We start from the raw sequence: 17788 nt of genomic DNA on the forward strand, positions 1-17788 counted from the left end.
TTGAATGGCACGCCATTGTATGAATACCAACATTCTTTACAATGTCTATTGTGTTCTGCGGAAGAAACAAACTCATGAAGGTTTGAAATGACAGGTGGGTGAGTAAATGATGACAGAATTTGTATTTTTGCGAGAACTTTCCCTTTATAAATGTATACATTTACAGTAGGAAAATAATAACACCCCCACGTGTTCTTTATTGTCCACCCACAGCAATGAAGGACATACTAACTGTGACACAAAAAACAAGCATTTCGTTCTTTTTTTGGTAAATAAAAGCAACTACGCTTTAACCTGAGCGTCATGATGACTATAGCTCATATATACATAGCCTATACTGTATAAACTGTATGTGTGCCTATATTGTTTGGAATAGCCACAATAGAAAGCCATTCTAGACTGTTCTCCAGTTGCCGTTCTCATACATCTTCCTTAACTAAATGACAAAGCATTTCTCCCTGATGTCACATAACAGCCTCACCTGCCACAATCCCTGCTGAACTTGAAATTATATTTACCGTTCGGATAGCAAATCGCCCATCACGACGAGCATTTGTTTCTTTAGCTATTCAATCTCAGTTTTCGTAGCCCCGACGGAATATGCTAGCATTTATTATCTGCATCCTTAAAATGACAGATGGCAAAAAACAAACAAACATGTATATAAAATAAATAAAAGAAAGAGGAAACGCTACTACCATTCCTAAAATCCACAAATGACAGTAGAGTGAAGAGACAACGGTATTGTAACCTTAGTACACTTTAAACACGACATGGACCCCTTTTTCAGTCGCTGTTTTATTAGGAGGAAACTTCCACAATCTGTTTCATGTGTCAGAGCTGTGTGGTGTGATACAGGCCCATCTGGACCGGGGTCCGAGACGCTATAATAAACCGTCTGCTGGTGCTAAATTGAGAGGAATCATGCAAATAAAGTGTCACACTGCATTTTTCACCGGCAGATTAAAGCCGCGTAGGTCCGAATAATACAGAATTAGATGCTAAAATGGGAAATAAAGTAAACAGATGACGGGAGCCGGTTGATGCAGAGATGGGAAACACACATTGGTGGCATATGGACAAACAGTGGCCGTGATTGGATGACAGTTTTCCAGGCAGCGTACCAGCCTTGAAAAATATTTTTGCAATCAAGATGCGCGTTTTATCTGAGATCAGAATGTCCAGTCACCCAGAACAACATGTCTACCGAGCATTGGCGGCATTTCACAGAAACCTAGGGTATTGCAAAATTTCCTTTAGCCATTCAACAACGACATTCCAAAGTAACGGAATCATAAATACATATAGTTTAAAATGTGCTTTTAAAAGCTCAAATTTCTGCAGCAAAAGGGAGACTCCAACAAAATATCTACTAAACCATCTGCCATTTATACTGTGTGTGACCATCACTTCAAACCCACGGCCAGATGTTGTCAAAATATTCACCAACCACTGCGTTAATCGGGTACGATCCAAAAAAGACGCACGGATATTTGATGCAATAAACTGCGGCTGCGCAACACACGCACATGGAGTAGGCCTACATTTTTTTATTATTCACCGATTTTGTAACAAATATTATGAATCTTCCAATATTTATCTGGCTTGGGCAGATGAGATTGTTATGTGACTGTTAAAATAAAAAAATTATAATTGCCAATTTATTGGCATATGTCGACAGTAAACACCTCACTACTACCCCTTAACTTAACATAAACTTTATTATTAAACACCTGTAAGGCATTTTTTTATATTTTTTTCATTTTGTTGATAATAAATGCCCGTATGATTTAATATGTGTAGACAAGCGAAAGGTGGATTCGAAACCTGCATCACGAAAGTGTCAAAATTACTGATCTTGCATCTTACTCACTAAACCATAGAAGCTATGGTGAGTGAGTGTTGTTTTTACACTCTGAAATACACATGCTTCTGACGCCCGTGCAAAAAATATACAGCAGTCTAAAATATTTTGATCATCTTCAATGAGCATCATAACGCACACTTGTTTACACCTTTTTATCTGAATGCAAGGGTATCGCAACTGCCATACTCTGCCATACGCAGAGCGTATCAAGCCCCTGCTATCAAGATATTACATCATTACCAAGAAGTGTGGTTTTGGCATATTTATTTGGTTGGCCAAAACAATGGTTTCATACATTTTAACAAAAATTTGAAAGCAGGGGTGGCCACTGTAATCGATTCATTGTGTTTGCCGTGGGATTGCTGAATAGCTACGGTTGGCATAGTCTGTTAAGGCAAACACTGATGAGAGATTCATGTAGAAGAAGGATGGTGCTACCACAGCGTTGTCTGGAGTTATAAGAGCAGATGAAAGCGCGACTTCCTGCTTTGATGCCCTCAGATGTGAGAGATCATGACAGAGTCAGAGCCTGCGGCACAACAGACGATCCGCCCGCTTCTGCTCAGCTTTTCCCCGACAGAATGAAACACCCACCGCTTGCTTTTTCACAATGATTTTGTGCAGGGCACAAATGTCTTCTGTGAAGCTCTGCAAATCTATCAGGGACATAGGAAGCTGGACCAGGGGATAAAAACAGAGCTTATCAATCACATGTTATAAAAAATAACCTTTCAAGTGAACTTGCTCGTAAAACCTAGCCCACTGTCTTGTTATGGATCTGTATGTAATGTGTAAAAGCATTTCACATAGGCAGGATTTTCAGAAAGTCAGCCTTTCAGAAGAACTTAAAAATGTCAAAACCTGCATGTTGCACTGATTGTTTTGGATTATAAACTACACGCAACCTGGGAAAAGTTTATTAAGACATCGTGTAGGAAAATGGGGAGTGAAATGAAAGGAGGGTGAACTATACCTTTAATAATAGATCAAATTGTAGCAAACGTATGCATTTTCTCTACAAGATTGTTGTGTTTCCTCGACTTTTTTGTTTATTCGAATTTTTGTACCATACATCCCTTATTTTGGGAGCATAAAAAGCTAATCATGTACAAATATGCCCCTGTAACATCAACTTTGGCCAGTACTGTATATGGATATTTAATGAAACTATGAAATGTGAAAAAATATTATACAATGACTAAAATAAATGATGGTCTAGGTTAAGATTAATACAAAAGACACCTTCACGTTACTGTATTTCTGTATACTGAATCTTTCAACCATGCCTCTTCTCGCTGCAGTTCTGCTCGAGTCAGAAAACCTCCATTGTCTCCATTACTCTTCCCCAATGTGGTATAGTGAACACACACCCTGGCCCGCGAAGGTTAACCTTCAGTCATCAATCACAATCGTCGCTGCATGAGGTGCTGCGGTACGGCTGTATCATGATATATTACACATATAAGTGGACGCATCTTAAGGTGGCTAAGAGCACAGACACTTTTACAAGCCGAGGCTAATGCACCTTATTGTGAAGTTAAGAGAGTAGCGCATACATGCACTTATATCCCATGACGCTCTCAACAAACTAATGCACCTCTCGCATGTCAAGCCTCTAATGGAATTCTCACCGTTATGGACAGAGATGGTATCAGTATAGCAAATGATCCAGCATGCAGGGAATTTCAAGTGTGTTTTCTGAGATGCCACATTGAGAATGAAAACCGAAGGCCCTTAAAGGCAAAGGTATATCACTCAAAACCTGTATTTCTTTTATGCTTCGAATAAAAAAGAAGATTTTTTGAGAAATGCCTCTGTGGTTTTCAAGGGAAGTCAATGGGGACCAACATTCTTTAAAATATCATCTTACGTTTTCTGAAATATCTCACTAAAATACTTTACACAGCTGACGTGTACTTAAAATTAAATACTTAAAAGGATAGCTCATACATAAAAACAAAGAAATGCTAAACTTTGTGTCCTTGGCAAGTCTATTTCAGGATAGAAAAACAGATACATTCTGATCAGGTCCAACAGAATTTAACAGAACAGAATAGACAATTTTAAAGCCTGCAAGTATAAAAATGATGTTTCAAAAGCTATCCCAGAGTTCATGCCAAGTGCTTATCATTTAACAGCTTGACTCCTCGACTGCAGAGACATTTTATCCAACTTTATCCATCCCTTAACTTGACTCATGCACTGACTGGCAAGAAGAAATTACACTGTATATTTACTCAATATCTGATGGCAGGTCTCCATATTACCTATTAAACCATTTCCCACTGTAACCAGCATCCCCTCTCATAAGCCCCGTCTACATGAAATACATTCCCATCTTTCTTCATAAAGTAAACTGACACATTATTATTATCTATGGGTTTCCTTTCAGCATTTAAAGCGTAGAATACAAACTCCTAATGGATTGGAAAGAACAGACGGCATCATTTCAGTTCTGGAATTCCATTGCCTTCATTCTGTGGTCTTAACCCAAATAATATTACTGTAAACAGATCTCTAGCAATCAGCAGGGACCATCAAATATAAAGCTGAAAGCATCTATGCCCTTTTCCAGAAATCATTTTACAGGAATGTTTTGTCCATGTACTTTAATACTCCCACATCATAAACAAATAGGCAGGATTTCCCCCGCTATTCATAATTTACCCTACCAGTAGGTTTAGAAGTTCTGGCTGTCTGAATAACATTTCGGATTATTTTTAAGCAAGTTTAGTCAGCGGTTTAGTGGTTAAAGCATCTGCTTTGACATGTCAAATCCCTATTCAAGTCAGTGAAATGAGTGCATCCTGGGCCATAATCTCACTCTGTTATTTGTAACTCTTCCTCATTTCCTGTCAAAGTAACACATTTGATAATGGGCTAGTTGCGTGAAGCCGCCATTTTAGATTTTTGATCGGCAGGCTTATTTGTGGTAGTATAACACAGTATGTTAAAATAAGGATTTTTGGCCTGCAAATGTGAGCGAACTGATGAAGAAACTGATGTACATTTCTGAGTCCTTCGTGGTAAAAAAGCTCAGTGGTAAGAGCATGTGTTAACAACGCAAGGTTGTGGGTTCGAACCCAGTGGATTGCAGATACCCATGTAAAATGTATAGGATAATGCAATGTAAGTCGCTTTGGATAAAAGCGTCTGCCAAATTCCTAAATGTAAATGTAAACATTAAACTCCTATTCACCGCACATACTGCTAGTTGATACGTTTTGTGACTTTGTTTGAACGCATTGCTACGAGTTAGAATCCTTATTTTCCCATACAGTGTTATATGCCCGGAAATAAGCCCACCCACACTCGCTGATCGAAAATCGAATATGTTGGCTTCGTGCAACTAGCCCATAGATGACAAAGACACTGAAATGATGTTGCAGTTCACACAGAATATTAATTCTGTAATAATTCTGGATTTGGAATATTAGCAATATGAATACGTTTATGATACACTCATAGTGATTTCTTTATTCTGTTTTGAAGCTTAACAGCCGGTCCCCATCCACTTTCACTGTACAAAAGTGAGCCGTTTTATTTGCAAAAATCTGAAATATAGCAGTCATAAATGTAAGAAGTCAGATAACACAACAGATAACATTCTGGCTAAACACACACAAAAACAACAGAACAGTAAATCTCATTTACGTATGTGTTTTGTGCTCTCTGGGTAAATACTGAGTAATTAATCCTCAAGTCTCCTCGGTTCAAGATGAACCCGCAGGCTTTACTTTGGCCTTACAATCACAATAAATTAAACTGCCCTCTGCTCCCGCAGGTAAAGTCCAGTCAATAAAGGGCGGCTCAGAAATATTATGCAATCTATTTGCAGAAGCCCGGAGGTATGAGGCTAAAGTTTTGTTTATTTTGGTATGTGCGAGTGCTCGAAATTCAATTGCTATTGCACTTTGCATGCCATGGAGTTCATTCTTATGAAGATCAGAAGATGTTCCTTTGACACTACTTTTCTTCAACGTCTCCGGATTCCAAAAATGAACTTGATCAAATTAAAATAATAGAAAAATACTACTCACATGGCAAATTCTTAGGTGGATTGTCTAACTGGGGCCAATGGTGAATTACAGCAATCCATATAAACAAAGTGTCAGCATTACATGACTGACAGCCGAGCATTTGCAATTCAGTCCAGTGAGACTAAACAAGACTCGGTATCAAGTATTTATTCGCTGAACCTCCATTATTCAGTCTGGAACACTGCAGTACGAATTATTTTTATAATAATAATAATTCGTCTGATTATAGGTTATATTTAATATTATATTAAATGCAGTTACATTTTGTCTATATTTTTATGACCCATAAACAGAAAACATCCACTGACATCATGCCTGTCTCTGAAGCAAACAAACCAACTTAGGAAATTTCATTAGTAATGTCAGTCGACTCATCTCGTGGTACAACAAAACGTGAGGCTTGTGTTAATTGTTCCACCGTCAATTGCTAATCTCTATTAAGCCTTTCAGTCAAACATCTAATCAGCATGTCCAGCTGTCAACATCAATACACGTGAATGCGCTTACTCTTTAAACATCACCATAATAACTTCATTGACTTACAAATTCCCTTTGGCAAATTTTATTCACACGTACATATGCATAACCCTCACTTCAAATAGATGTTTGCAACACGGGACCATTTAAAAAGTCAACAGACCGTGAATGTCAGTCTTAGTGAGGTTGAACCACTTTCTAATTCAATGTATGCAAATGTAACAAGATGCATCGTTGATCAAGTCAGGCATTTGGAACTGCCCGGTTTAGGTTTTGCAAAAAACCTCTTATTTGTTCCATATGGTTCAGATATAAGACTAGACACTTCGTTCATGTTTTGTAGAAAATGCTATTTGAATCAAGCCTCAAAGCTGTGTATATTATTCCTAATGGCTATTTAGGAGTAGCTTAAACAGCCTCAATCACATCTGAGATGCACAAAGAGAGAAATGGCAAATGCATGGAGCAGTTGCCACTTCACATTTTCCTCCTGAAAGGGCTGTGAGCTTTAATTGATTTTTCATCAGGGAAATGGACTGTGGAATCTGGTCCGAACATTTCCTCTGCTCCCTGAGCATTCCACCAAACAGGCTGCATGCAAGTTAAAGCGTGTTTCTGAGGCCTAGTAAACTCGTGGCTCTCCTACCTCATCTCTGTTTTTCTCGATCCAGCCTTTCGCGGTCTTCATGGCGATTTCTGCTGCCGGATCGTTGGGAAAACCTGTGGAGATAAACGAGAACTCAGTGTTGAATTCGTGCCACATAGCAATCCAGGCATATGTACTCGCACTTTACACAAACATCACCATATGGCTATTGCTATTGGTGCTCAACTCGTTCCACACCTTCAACAGTTACTACAGACAACAATCTGTTGAGCATGCATACACATCCAAGAGCCAACGTTCTCGTGCTTCATCTATCCAAAATGACGCCCACTTTTTTTACGATCAGGTCTGCCGTAACATATTTTACTAACATATCAACATCCCCAAATGTGGCCCTATTTATCACCACCGCTTGCCAATTCGTTGCAGATTTACAGATCCATTAAGTTGCCTTGACATGACTGTTACACCGGTAGGCGCTCGGGGTCGCAACCACAATGAGAAAGTAATGACACATTGACCAGCGAATGTTAAAGACGACACCACTAACTGCCATATTAATCACCAGAGCCTGTGCCGAGATGGGAAACCGGTCTCGGTGTTAACACACCGTATTGATCGAGAGTAAATTGATTGGAGAAAATTAATATTTAATGCAACTGAGGGCCGAGATGGGGACGGTGAGCCCGAATGCATCTGTTGCCCAGCGAGTGCGGTACTGACCCCCAAGACCCTTCACAGCGCCCCAGACGCCAGGATGATGGGAGATGTAATTAACACACGGCTGAGTAGATGTTTTCACTGTCCGTTTCACCTCTCTGTCTGCTCGGCAGCCTTACAGAATGCTATGTGTGTCTCTTGACGTTCCTCTGTGCCTTTCAACACTAAATAATTTGGAGATCTGGTGGATGTGAGGGGAGGGGCAGAATCTGACATAAGCCTTGTCCTGTCAGTATCTGCCCTATTCATTGCCTATTTTTATTCATTCCTTACTTGACGTCTCTCTCTCTCTCTCTCTCTCTCTCTTTTTCTCACAGGCAGAATTTACTGATTTCTCCTGCTGGCTGAATAGAGACAGAATTGAAACTTGGGTCACTATGCCTGAGACATGATAAAGCTATTATATCTCTTTAAAATAATCCTCATACAGAAGAGAATAAAGTAAGTACAGAGAAATGTGTCCGTGGAGCATCAGAGCTTTAGATTTTTGGAAATTAACCGAGAAAAACAGGGATGATTGTAGCCGGGGGCAATCCCATTTGATAAGTGTCGATGTTGATAGTGCAAGATGTTAAATGCAAAGCTTTTTTGAGAACATAAGCTCAAAAAGGAAGTATTGCAAGCTTTCTCCGACTTGAAATGCTTTAAAGGGGTCATATGACACTGCTAAAACGAATATTATCATTTGTTTTAGATGTGATGCAATGTGTATACACGATTTAAGTTGAAAAAACTTTGTATTTTCCACATACCGTGCATGTTTGTATCTCCTCTTTGCCCCGCCTCTCTAAAACGCGCTGACTTTTTACAAAGTTCATCGCTCTGAAAAGCGTGTGCTATGATTGGCCAGTTAACCAGTGCATAGTGATTGGTCGAATACTGCAAGCTTGTGATGGAAATGTAACGATTCTAACCATATTTGGAACATCAGGTTCCAAAGCAATTGTACTGACAGGTGCGTAAACATTTGGGCGGTCTTAGTTTTTGAGCAATGTAGTCGAATGCATGCATGGGCAACTTATAACACACCAAATACACAGAGAAACACGTATTTACCCATTTAAAGCTGAACTAAGGAAATATGTCAATATTATATTCATAATGTGCTAATGCATCTTTGACATTGTTTTTTTATTTATTTATTATTATTTTATTTTTTCTGTAAAGCGACTGAGTTCTTGAAAAGCGCTATATAAATTCAATGTATTATTATTATTATTATTATTATAAGTTGACCTCATGTATATATCACATATTCAGGGAATTTTCTGTTCCAGATGTTAACTGATTTAGGCTTCATAGACATTAGTTATACCGAAAGAGACAGACAAAAAGAGTAACATGGTGAGAGAAAAACAAAGCGATCAGTTTTTTGTCGTTCAGTAGAGACAAGCTCGCTCAAGGTCACTGTTACAGTCAGACCTCATGGACAGTTCTCTCTGATCAGCCATGTTTTCTTTTGACAGCTTAACATGCTCCCCACATGCCGTCAAGATACCCTCTCACCATCCCTTCAGAGAATCACATTCATCTGAAGCAACAAGAAAACCTTGAACAAAAGGAAATTTCACTGGATTTGCGTCAGACCTATACATTTAAATTTGTATAAACAATGTTGAGACAGTAAACATATAGAAAGGATTTTTGAGAGATTGTAAACCAAGAATCATAAAAAACAATAGATATTTGCATTTTGTTAGATAAATAAATATATATAATAACTATTATATGCGTAGTTTACCAGACACATATCCAAGGACAAAGAGGGAAGAATTCAATTGCCGCAGGAACAAGAGTTTTTAAGTTTATAGTTGCCCTGACATATTTCTGGTAGATAAATTTGCTTGCCATTGACAGGAGCGGCAAAAAGTTAATGATGGAGCCTGAATATAGCACAGTCTACAGAAGTTTTGTCATCACTGATGGATGTCTACTAGCGTACAGGCTGCTGATGAGGGCTCCAGGGAGACTGTTTTTTAGAAGATTCCCTCTACTTCTAATGTGAACAAACAGAAAAGAAGAAAACGCTAAAGATAAACTACAGTAGAGTGCACCATACAGGGTGTCAGCCATTTTGTATTGTTGTCCGAAATCTTAGTCAGCTATTTTATTTGCTAGATAGATCACTGTTTTCTGCATACAGTAGGATGCACTATACAATAGGATACAGGATTCAAAAAAAGTATGGTAACAGGTGCCCATTGCGTTGGTCATTACAGTAATGAGATATTACGATACAGTAAATTGAAGCAAATGTGATGAAAAGAGAGATATGAATGGAGACATACATACAGACGACCCAGTAATGTCAGAGCGTGACTTTAAACCCATTTGTGTCTGTGGTGAAACTGTTGCCCCACATGCTAAAATGACCCAAAGATTTTTTGTTTGTTTTTTATTTTCAAAATTTCAAAATGGATTATTAAATTTAAATTCAATTTTTACGTTTGTTTATCAAAAAATGTTAAAGTTTGAAACATGCATTTAAAACAAAGAATTAACCATTTAAACTGCACTGGGTATCATAAACATTACCAATAAACAGTAAATAATAAAGTCAGCTGTAAAGTCAATAACCGCTCTGACCAATTCATGGAGACGATGAGCTGTCTGGTTGCCTGACCGCCTGCTTATTTCTGTAATTCAGACTGATAACTACAGAACCTGATTCAGCCCGAATTTGTGAAACGCTCCGACCAATTTATTAAGCAGTGCTCCACAAGACACATTATCCTAAATGCAATATGAAAACGTACGAATCAGACATCACTAACTGAACAACGTTGGGCTTATTTGTTGTTGTGTGCAACCAGCAAGGACAGCGCAGTAAAAATTTGCCTCATCTATTTATTTCACAGCGCCCAGCCCGTCTCTCGCGTCACATTCAATTCAGCCTGCAAGCATACGACTACGCTTAAAAATAAAGCCACGTTGCCGGAGGGCTGTAGATTTAGGCTCTTCTCAAACAACTGTGATATCCTTAGCCCTCTAAATATCACTCACTGAGCAGTGTCTGCCAACGATAAAAGCGCAAAAGTGTAAAACACAGAATGTTTCTTCATCCTTCTTCCTTGATCCGATGTGAAGATTTGCTTTTCCTTGCTTGTGCAACGATAACCCTGCATCAATGTGCAACTATCAGAAAAGATTCCCTCCATAAGCCTGCGTTTATACTTCCATCCCACCAGCCTAAAGCCGCGGCTTTAAATACAGGGCTATCCTGAGAATGCCACCTGTGTGATATAAGGTAAAGAGATAAGGATTCAGTCCTAATCCACTACATAGATGGACAGAGCAACCCAAGCGGCCGACTGAACCCGGCTGATCTCGGACAGCTGCTGGGATGCATTGTCTGGATTACCTCCTCTGGTTCGAAACCCTCAGTGTCAACAAGACTGAAGAGGGTAAAGAGGAAGTGACACGTAGTGAAGGAATCTATGACGTATAGAGCACAGTCATCACTGTTTAGAAAACGATAGTAACCCAATAGCAAACCATCACAGAAATTCTAATGGTTTCCATTAAATACCATTATGAACCACTGGCTTTTCCACTGCAAAATTCCTTTTCTATATTGTGTTTTGAGCATTTTCTAACAGGACTAATCTGCTAAATAACATCCCTCACATACCAGTAGACACCATTACAGTTTCCTTTAAAACCAATTCAATTCCTAACATAACCATTACATTCATTACATGTTCTATAAATGCTTCATAAGACACTTTTTTTTGTACCTTAGTTGATAAAACATAAAACGTCTAGTGACGTAACAGGCACACATATTTGTTTTTGTAGTACTTGTGCATTTTATATTCTCTTCCGCCAAGCGCTCTCTCTCCCTTTCTCTGTCATTCTTTTTAGGTCCACCTCTTCTCGTGTTGACGTTATTTGAATTTATTATATTTATACTTCATTTTTGCTTCATTATTAACATCAATATTGCATATATTATTTGATATTATATTTTTAAATATACTTTACGGTTGCGTTGGATAAATGTGAGAGACCTCTGTTCTTGATGATTACTTTACACAAGACTTTAATAAAAAGGCTAAATGTGTAACTTTTTTATTTTATAACACTTATTTGTCTCCTCGATGCATCACCAAGGTCTCCTCGGTACATGTACAAAAAAGATTAATAATAAATCACGCCGTATCACAGTGTGTACACAATCCTCAACGAGTAGACCTTGATATGGTAATGCTTCAAGTCAATACAGCCCAACGAGCTGGATTATGAGGCAATAAAAGCCTCTCTTCAAATGACAATAATCTAATGAGTGGCACGTTTTGATGTAAGACAGCCCTGTCCCTTCCCCGACAGTCATTGGATGGTTAAACCTCACAGGCGCAGAGCGCGTCTCGTCTCCTCTCGAATTTCGGTGAAAGATGAACCGGCGTCTAATTCATTTTCTCTTTGTTGCTCATCTGAAAGCGAGTCTGGATGTATCATGACAGATTGTGACAGTGCCATAAGAGGGAGGCTGTTAAGGTGCCCGAATGGTACGAATGTTATTGCAATTCTCTCCTTTTTGATTCAGTTTTTCTGTAGTATAAAATAATAATGGAGGAATTAACCTCCGAGCTATTGCATTTGAGCTTTTCTGAGATACACAAGTTTGGAGGTGAAGCGTGTCATTCATGAGACACCAAGGTGTGGTCACCAAATGGAATTGAAAAGGTAATGACTGTTTGAAAGAAACAATCCCCCCCCAAACATTTTCCGAATAACCTTCTATTGGCAAAGCAAAGATGTTTTGAAAGCATACCCTACACAAACAACTTGCTTGTCGTTGTCTCTGTATTTTAAGCAGAAATATGATTATATTATAATTGTATTATAAAATAAAATAAATGATGTGTTATACACCATGTCTACACCGGACGCGACATGACACAACACACGGCTTGTTCTGATGGGATTGTCGCGACGAATAAAGTGTGGACAATTATAATGGGTTCTGATACGTTTCATTGTCTTTAGTTGCGTTGCATTGCATCACGCCGCGTGTGCGTGTTTATAAACAAGAATGAATCTCCAAACGAGCACGTGACAGATACAGAGTCAAGGAACCTCTCCCCATCTTTTGCTTTTTCTCTGTCCGCACTATGTAAGACACTGATAGATCCAATACTACTTTCCCATCCCCTGTAAGAAGAAATAAGCAGTTTTAACCCGTCTCTAGTGGCATTGATTGATAGGCTATGAGCGTCGGACTTAATAACCTCTATCATACTATCCAACCCCTCTGCTGGCGGCAGACGCCCGTTTGTTTATGGGTGGCATCTCCTCCGATACACCATGTGTGTGAAAACTCTACCTGTGCTAATGGTGTGGGCTGAGGGATTAGACTGTCAGCCGGGAGTGAGGCCTCATTTTTCTACCTGCCTGCTGTCCACGTTTCCAACCCCACGAACAGACCCGTTACGCTCTAGCTTTTGTACCCCCATCATCTGTCAGACTGGACCTCAGCTCCCATGATGCAGTGGGAAAGAGAGATGGGGTATCAGCTCTAGTTGGCTGTGAGTGACAGCGCTACATGTTCGATCAGGACACATGGGGTCAGATAATCTGGTGGGTGTGGCTATGTACTTCACTGCTACAAGGCAAGTTGGCTACAATGCTCTGTACAGCCAAAATGGATCAAATGTGTTTTTTGGACTCTTTCTTCTGTGGAACATACAATAAGATATTTCCAGAAATGTCTCAATGGTTTTGTCTCCATACAACGGAAGTCAACGGGGACCAATGTTGGTTACCAATGTTCTTCTAAATATCTGAATTTGTGTTCTGCAAAAGAAATAAAGTTTATACATGAGAGTAAATGATGAAAGTAGTAGCCTTCAGTGTGAAGCAAACAAAAACTGTTTACATGATGCTAATGAGTATATCATGTATAACATAATATGAAATATATTACAATAAATTAGAATAGAAAGTAAAGTAAAAGAGATTGAGAGTGTTATCATCCTATGATATACCACATCATTATAACTTTATGGGCAAGAGCTGTGTAACAACTCTTTTAAAATGTTAACATTTGTTATAAAAAATAAATTACAGCTTTGAACCTGCACAAGGAAAGTCTTTAATTTTCCTTCTAAACACACGTACTGTATATTCTTCTCACAATTCAAAACTGCCAGTATCAGGTTTGCAGGGTGAATGAGTTGAGGGAAATATTCGAGGTTATTTTCCCTTTGATCGTGATGTGTAAGTACACTCTTTCTGTTCTTCAAGAGAAAACACTTTCTGTTTCTGTAATGATCTGAATAATTACGCAGTCTTTACAGTGCGGTGAGACGGGCTGGGACTGACTATCTATCGAATAAAGCATTTTTGGCTGATACAGACGTGTACAATGAAAGCACGTCTCTCTAAAGCGCCATGAGCTTACGCATGGACTTGCATTTATATCCGCATATCACTCACACATAGGATGACACATATTTCAAAGGGAACACACTTACATGCACACTTAAACGCACACTGCTTTCTAGTAACATGAAAAGGAGAGGCAATTTCGACAATGCAGGAAGGAAGTCGAGGGATAAAAGGACTTTCAAGTGTGTATTGGAGGGAGGTTATTTGTTCATGGTTGGCCCTTTAATCCTTTAAGCACACACACACACACACATTGAACATGCATGCGCTTACGGTCTTACATGCACATACGACACAGCATGAGTCTGTCCGACACACGAATGCATGCAAAAAGGTTCAATTAGGTTTGAAGGAGAAAGAGATTTTTCTTACCATATATTCCTGTAGATATGCATGGAAAGGCCTGAAATAAAAAGAAAAATCATTTTAAAACCACTTCAAATTGTTACAAGCATTTCAAGCACATGATGACATAAATTCTGACTCTTAACCAGTCAGAGAGGAAAATATTTTTTTTAAGCTATGCAAATGGAAGTTAGTCATTGAATATAGGACAGGCTATGAATCGAGCCCAACCTGGAGGATTTCTGCTAAGCTTGCAGTTTGATAACATGCATGAATTCCACTACACAAACTATAGATGTCGAACACATGAACTGTGAGATTCAAAGCAACTTGAGGTTCATTGAATTAGGAATATTTCAGTAACAGCCAGTGGGGATAATTACTAATGCAAACTAAACATCAAAAATGTATTAAAATGCTTAAAAACAGCAAATAAAGTGTTTGTGTGCAAGGATATACAGAATTAGAAACAGGCTTTAAAGATATGGAAATACAAGATTCTTCCTGTTGGGGTTGACAATTGTTGTTGGAGCATCAATTTGACCCAACACGACATGCTGACATTACGCTCAAGTAATTCCATTTGAGACAACACATATTGTCATATATAATAAAACATAACAGCGGTTTTCCCACCTGTAGGCTTTGACACCTGCTTTTGTCATGCACGCGATGTAAAACTCCATTTCAATTGACTTCCCCTAGCGAGAGATTTCAAACGCAGCATTCTGCCTGTCATGCCGTGTTGATATCATTAATCTGACAGTTCATTAAGGGACACTCATAGTTAAGTATGCCGGACACATACAGTAGCTGGAGGGAGAAGGCCTATGGGAAATATACATCAGTCTGATGTATGCACGCTGGCTGCAAAAATAATTCAATACTCCAGGAAATTATAATTGATCCGATAATGAGGCTGAGCATTATGATTTCATAGTCCGTTCGGAAACGTAAACACAACCTTAGGCTGGAATGACATGTAGCTGGGAAATGTTTTGCATTGATATGATGATGCTAAAGTTGAGTTCTGAGGAAAGTTACAAACTGAATGAACAAACAGCAACAAAAAGCATTGTTGATGTGTTGACAGTACATGTGACCAGAAAATCCCAAAGTTCTGCTTTTGACAATTGATTGACTAAATTAAAACTCACAAACACCTGGGCTCCCAAGAATTCAACCGTTTTCTTGGCAAACTTTCTAAACTCAACAGGGAGCACCTCTCCGAAAGATTTCCATTTTCATTAACTCTTTAAGACCAAGTGTGTACTTTTTTGGAGGATCTATTGACAGAAATGCAATATAATATACATAACTTTGCCTTCAGAGGTATATAAAGAGCTAACACAATGAAGCGTTATGTTTTTATTACCTTAGAATGAGCTATTTCTATCCATATACCTGCTCCCTTTGCATAGAATTGACCATGTTGTTTCTACGGTATCCCTAAATGGACAAACTGCTCTACAGAGCATGTATACATGTTACCTTCCTTTGCAAAGAAGCGAAAACGTCACAACAATTTAGTGCTGTGCCTGCCGCTGTACTGATTTGAAAGGGAGGGGTGGAGTGAGCCGTTAGTTGCAATTCCCAACCTCGCCGCTAGATGCCGCTAGATTTCACAGGACCTTTAATTCATTTTGGTCCCAAATCAAAAAGGTAAACATAAAGCATGGTAAATTATTAAAGAAATAAATGAAAAATGAAATCCACCTATTTTCTGAAGAGCATTAAACAATGAAGAACAAAAAAAAACAATTGGGGGGGGTTAAAACCAAAACATGTTAATTTAAGGTGCCTGAAAGCGACTTTTTTATGTGGCACAAAACAGACCAGAGCAACTCACACAAACAGAACGACTCGGATATTTATGGCCGTATTTTTAAAAGATTAAAAACTTACCATACTGTAATAGGTCTGGCTTTGCGGCACTTTGCACCAGATGTATTACTCAAGAGCAGGTTTAGAGCTGCGGGAACCATCATTTTTCCACATGACTGCGTTCTCTGATCCCATTCCACATTCATCATTTTTAGTGTATTAATAAACAGTAAAGCGAAGATATTTATTCAAAGCTCTCATTTGTCTCCCCAAACCAGCTGAATCTGTGTTTCAGCGTAGCATTTATCACAAAAAAGAGTGTGACCGCTGCGTTAATGCGGCATTATGACAAATGCAAATTTCCCTATCGTTTCCGCACGCTACAGTTTGTTTGGATGCAGATAACAATAGCACGAACCGCTCGACAATAAAGCGAGCGTTAAAAAGGTGTGAATTGCGGTGTCGCTCCGACCGCACGAGCCGCTGTTTAGTGACATTTTAAAGGCTGCTAATAAGGCTTTGTTTTAAAAATGTTTGAAGTGCTAAAAGCAGGTATTTCCATATCAAATGAGTTTTCGATACGGCGAGATTTTGAACACAAAGAAGCGTAATTGCAATAAAAGTGCTGCTATCGGAATATTACAGGAAAAACAAAAACAAGAAAACAACGGCAACATCATTTCAGTTGACAGCTTTACAAATCAAAGGCAGTTGGGCTTCTCAATAAGAAACAGATGAGGCTCCCGCCAAGCTGTGTACCTCTGATTACAAACCGTAACTTACTGCAATTAAAACATCAAAACCGCACGGCACATGACGTGACGTTATCCAGCGCATACACGCATCACCTAACGTCTTTGCGCATTTCTTTCTCGTGTTTGGCACTTACGTTCCAAAGAGTGGAGGGAAGCTTTGTTTGGCTGTTTATTATTTTACAGTGCCGTGTCAGGGCTCTGGTTGTCAAGATCAATATTTCAAGCGAGTCGTTCAGTAAGGCTTTGACCTTTCCAGGTGTACGTCTCGTTCTGGCTCAAATTCCTGGTGATGAGTCGCGAGGACGGGCCATTTTTAGAGCGCAACACAATGTAAGCACACAAAACTGAGCCTCAAATAAAGACGTGATCTTGACAGAATTTGCATCTTGAGCTGTTGTTTTGTGCTACTGAAGCCACTTTCAAAAACACGCGACAATATTTAATTTCTCAATGCATATTCTTGTTAAATCCAATTTGATTGTGGTCGAATTGGTTGTTAACAAAGCCAATGCGTATCGCATTATAATGGCGGTGTTCTATATTGTAGATTGTGAGTTTTGTATTTTTAGTCTAATTATAATAGACATCCAAATGTAATCCTAAATATTATTATCCCAAATGGTCTCCTTTCAAAAACATTCAGAAAAATCAATTCATCAATTTTCAATTAAATCCTAATTTGTTTCTACACTTGGCCCCTAGCAGTATAGACACAGACCACACAACATATCCCTTGACTTTCTGGCTCAATAAAAAACAAATA

The 17788-nt window shown here is 38.8% G+C and overlaps 1 protein-coding gene across 3 annotated transcripts in view; it reads right to left on the reverse strand.

Annotated features, from left to right (window-relative positions):
* macrod2 (mono-ADP ribosylhydrolase 2) overlaps nt 1-17788 on the reverse strand; it is a 436267-nt gene that overhangs the window by 94868 nt on the left and 323611 nt on the right. For all 3 annotated transcript variants that reach the window (XM_079472325.1, XM_079472324.1, XM_079472323.1), the window contains 2 exons: nt 14474-14504; nt 7031-7104 (listed from right to left, as the gene is read on the reverse strand). In XM_079472325.1, coding sequence (XP_079328451.1) covers nt 7031-7104; nt 14474-14504 — 105 coding nt within the window. The remainder of the gene's footprint in view (nt 1-7030; nt 7105-14473; nt 14505-17788) is intronic.

The sequence above is a fragment of the Barbatula barbatula genome, assembly GCF_947034865.1.
Source record: "Barbatula barbatula genome assembly, chromosome: 14".
Lineage (NCBI taxonomy): Eukaryota > Metazoa > Chordata > Actinopteri > Cypriniformes > Nemacheilidae > Barbatula > Barbatula barbatula.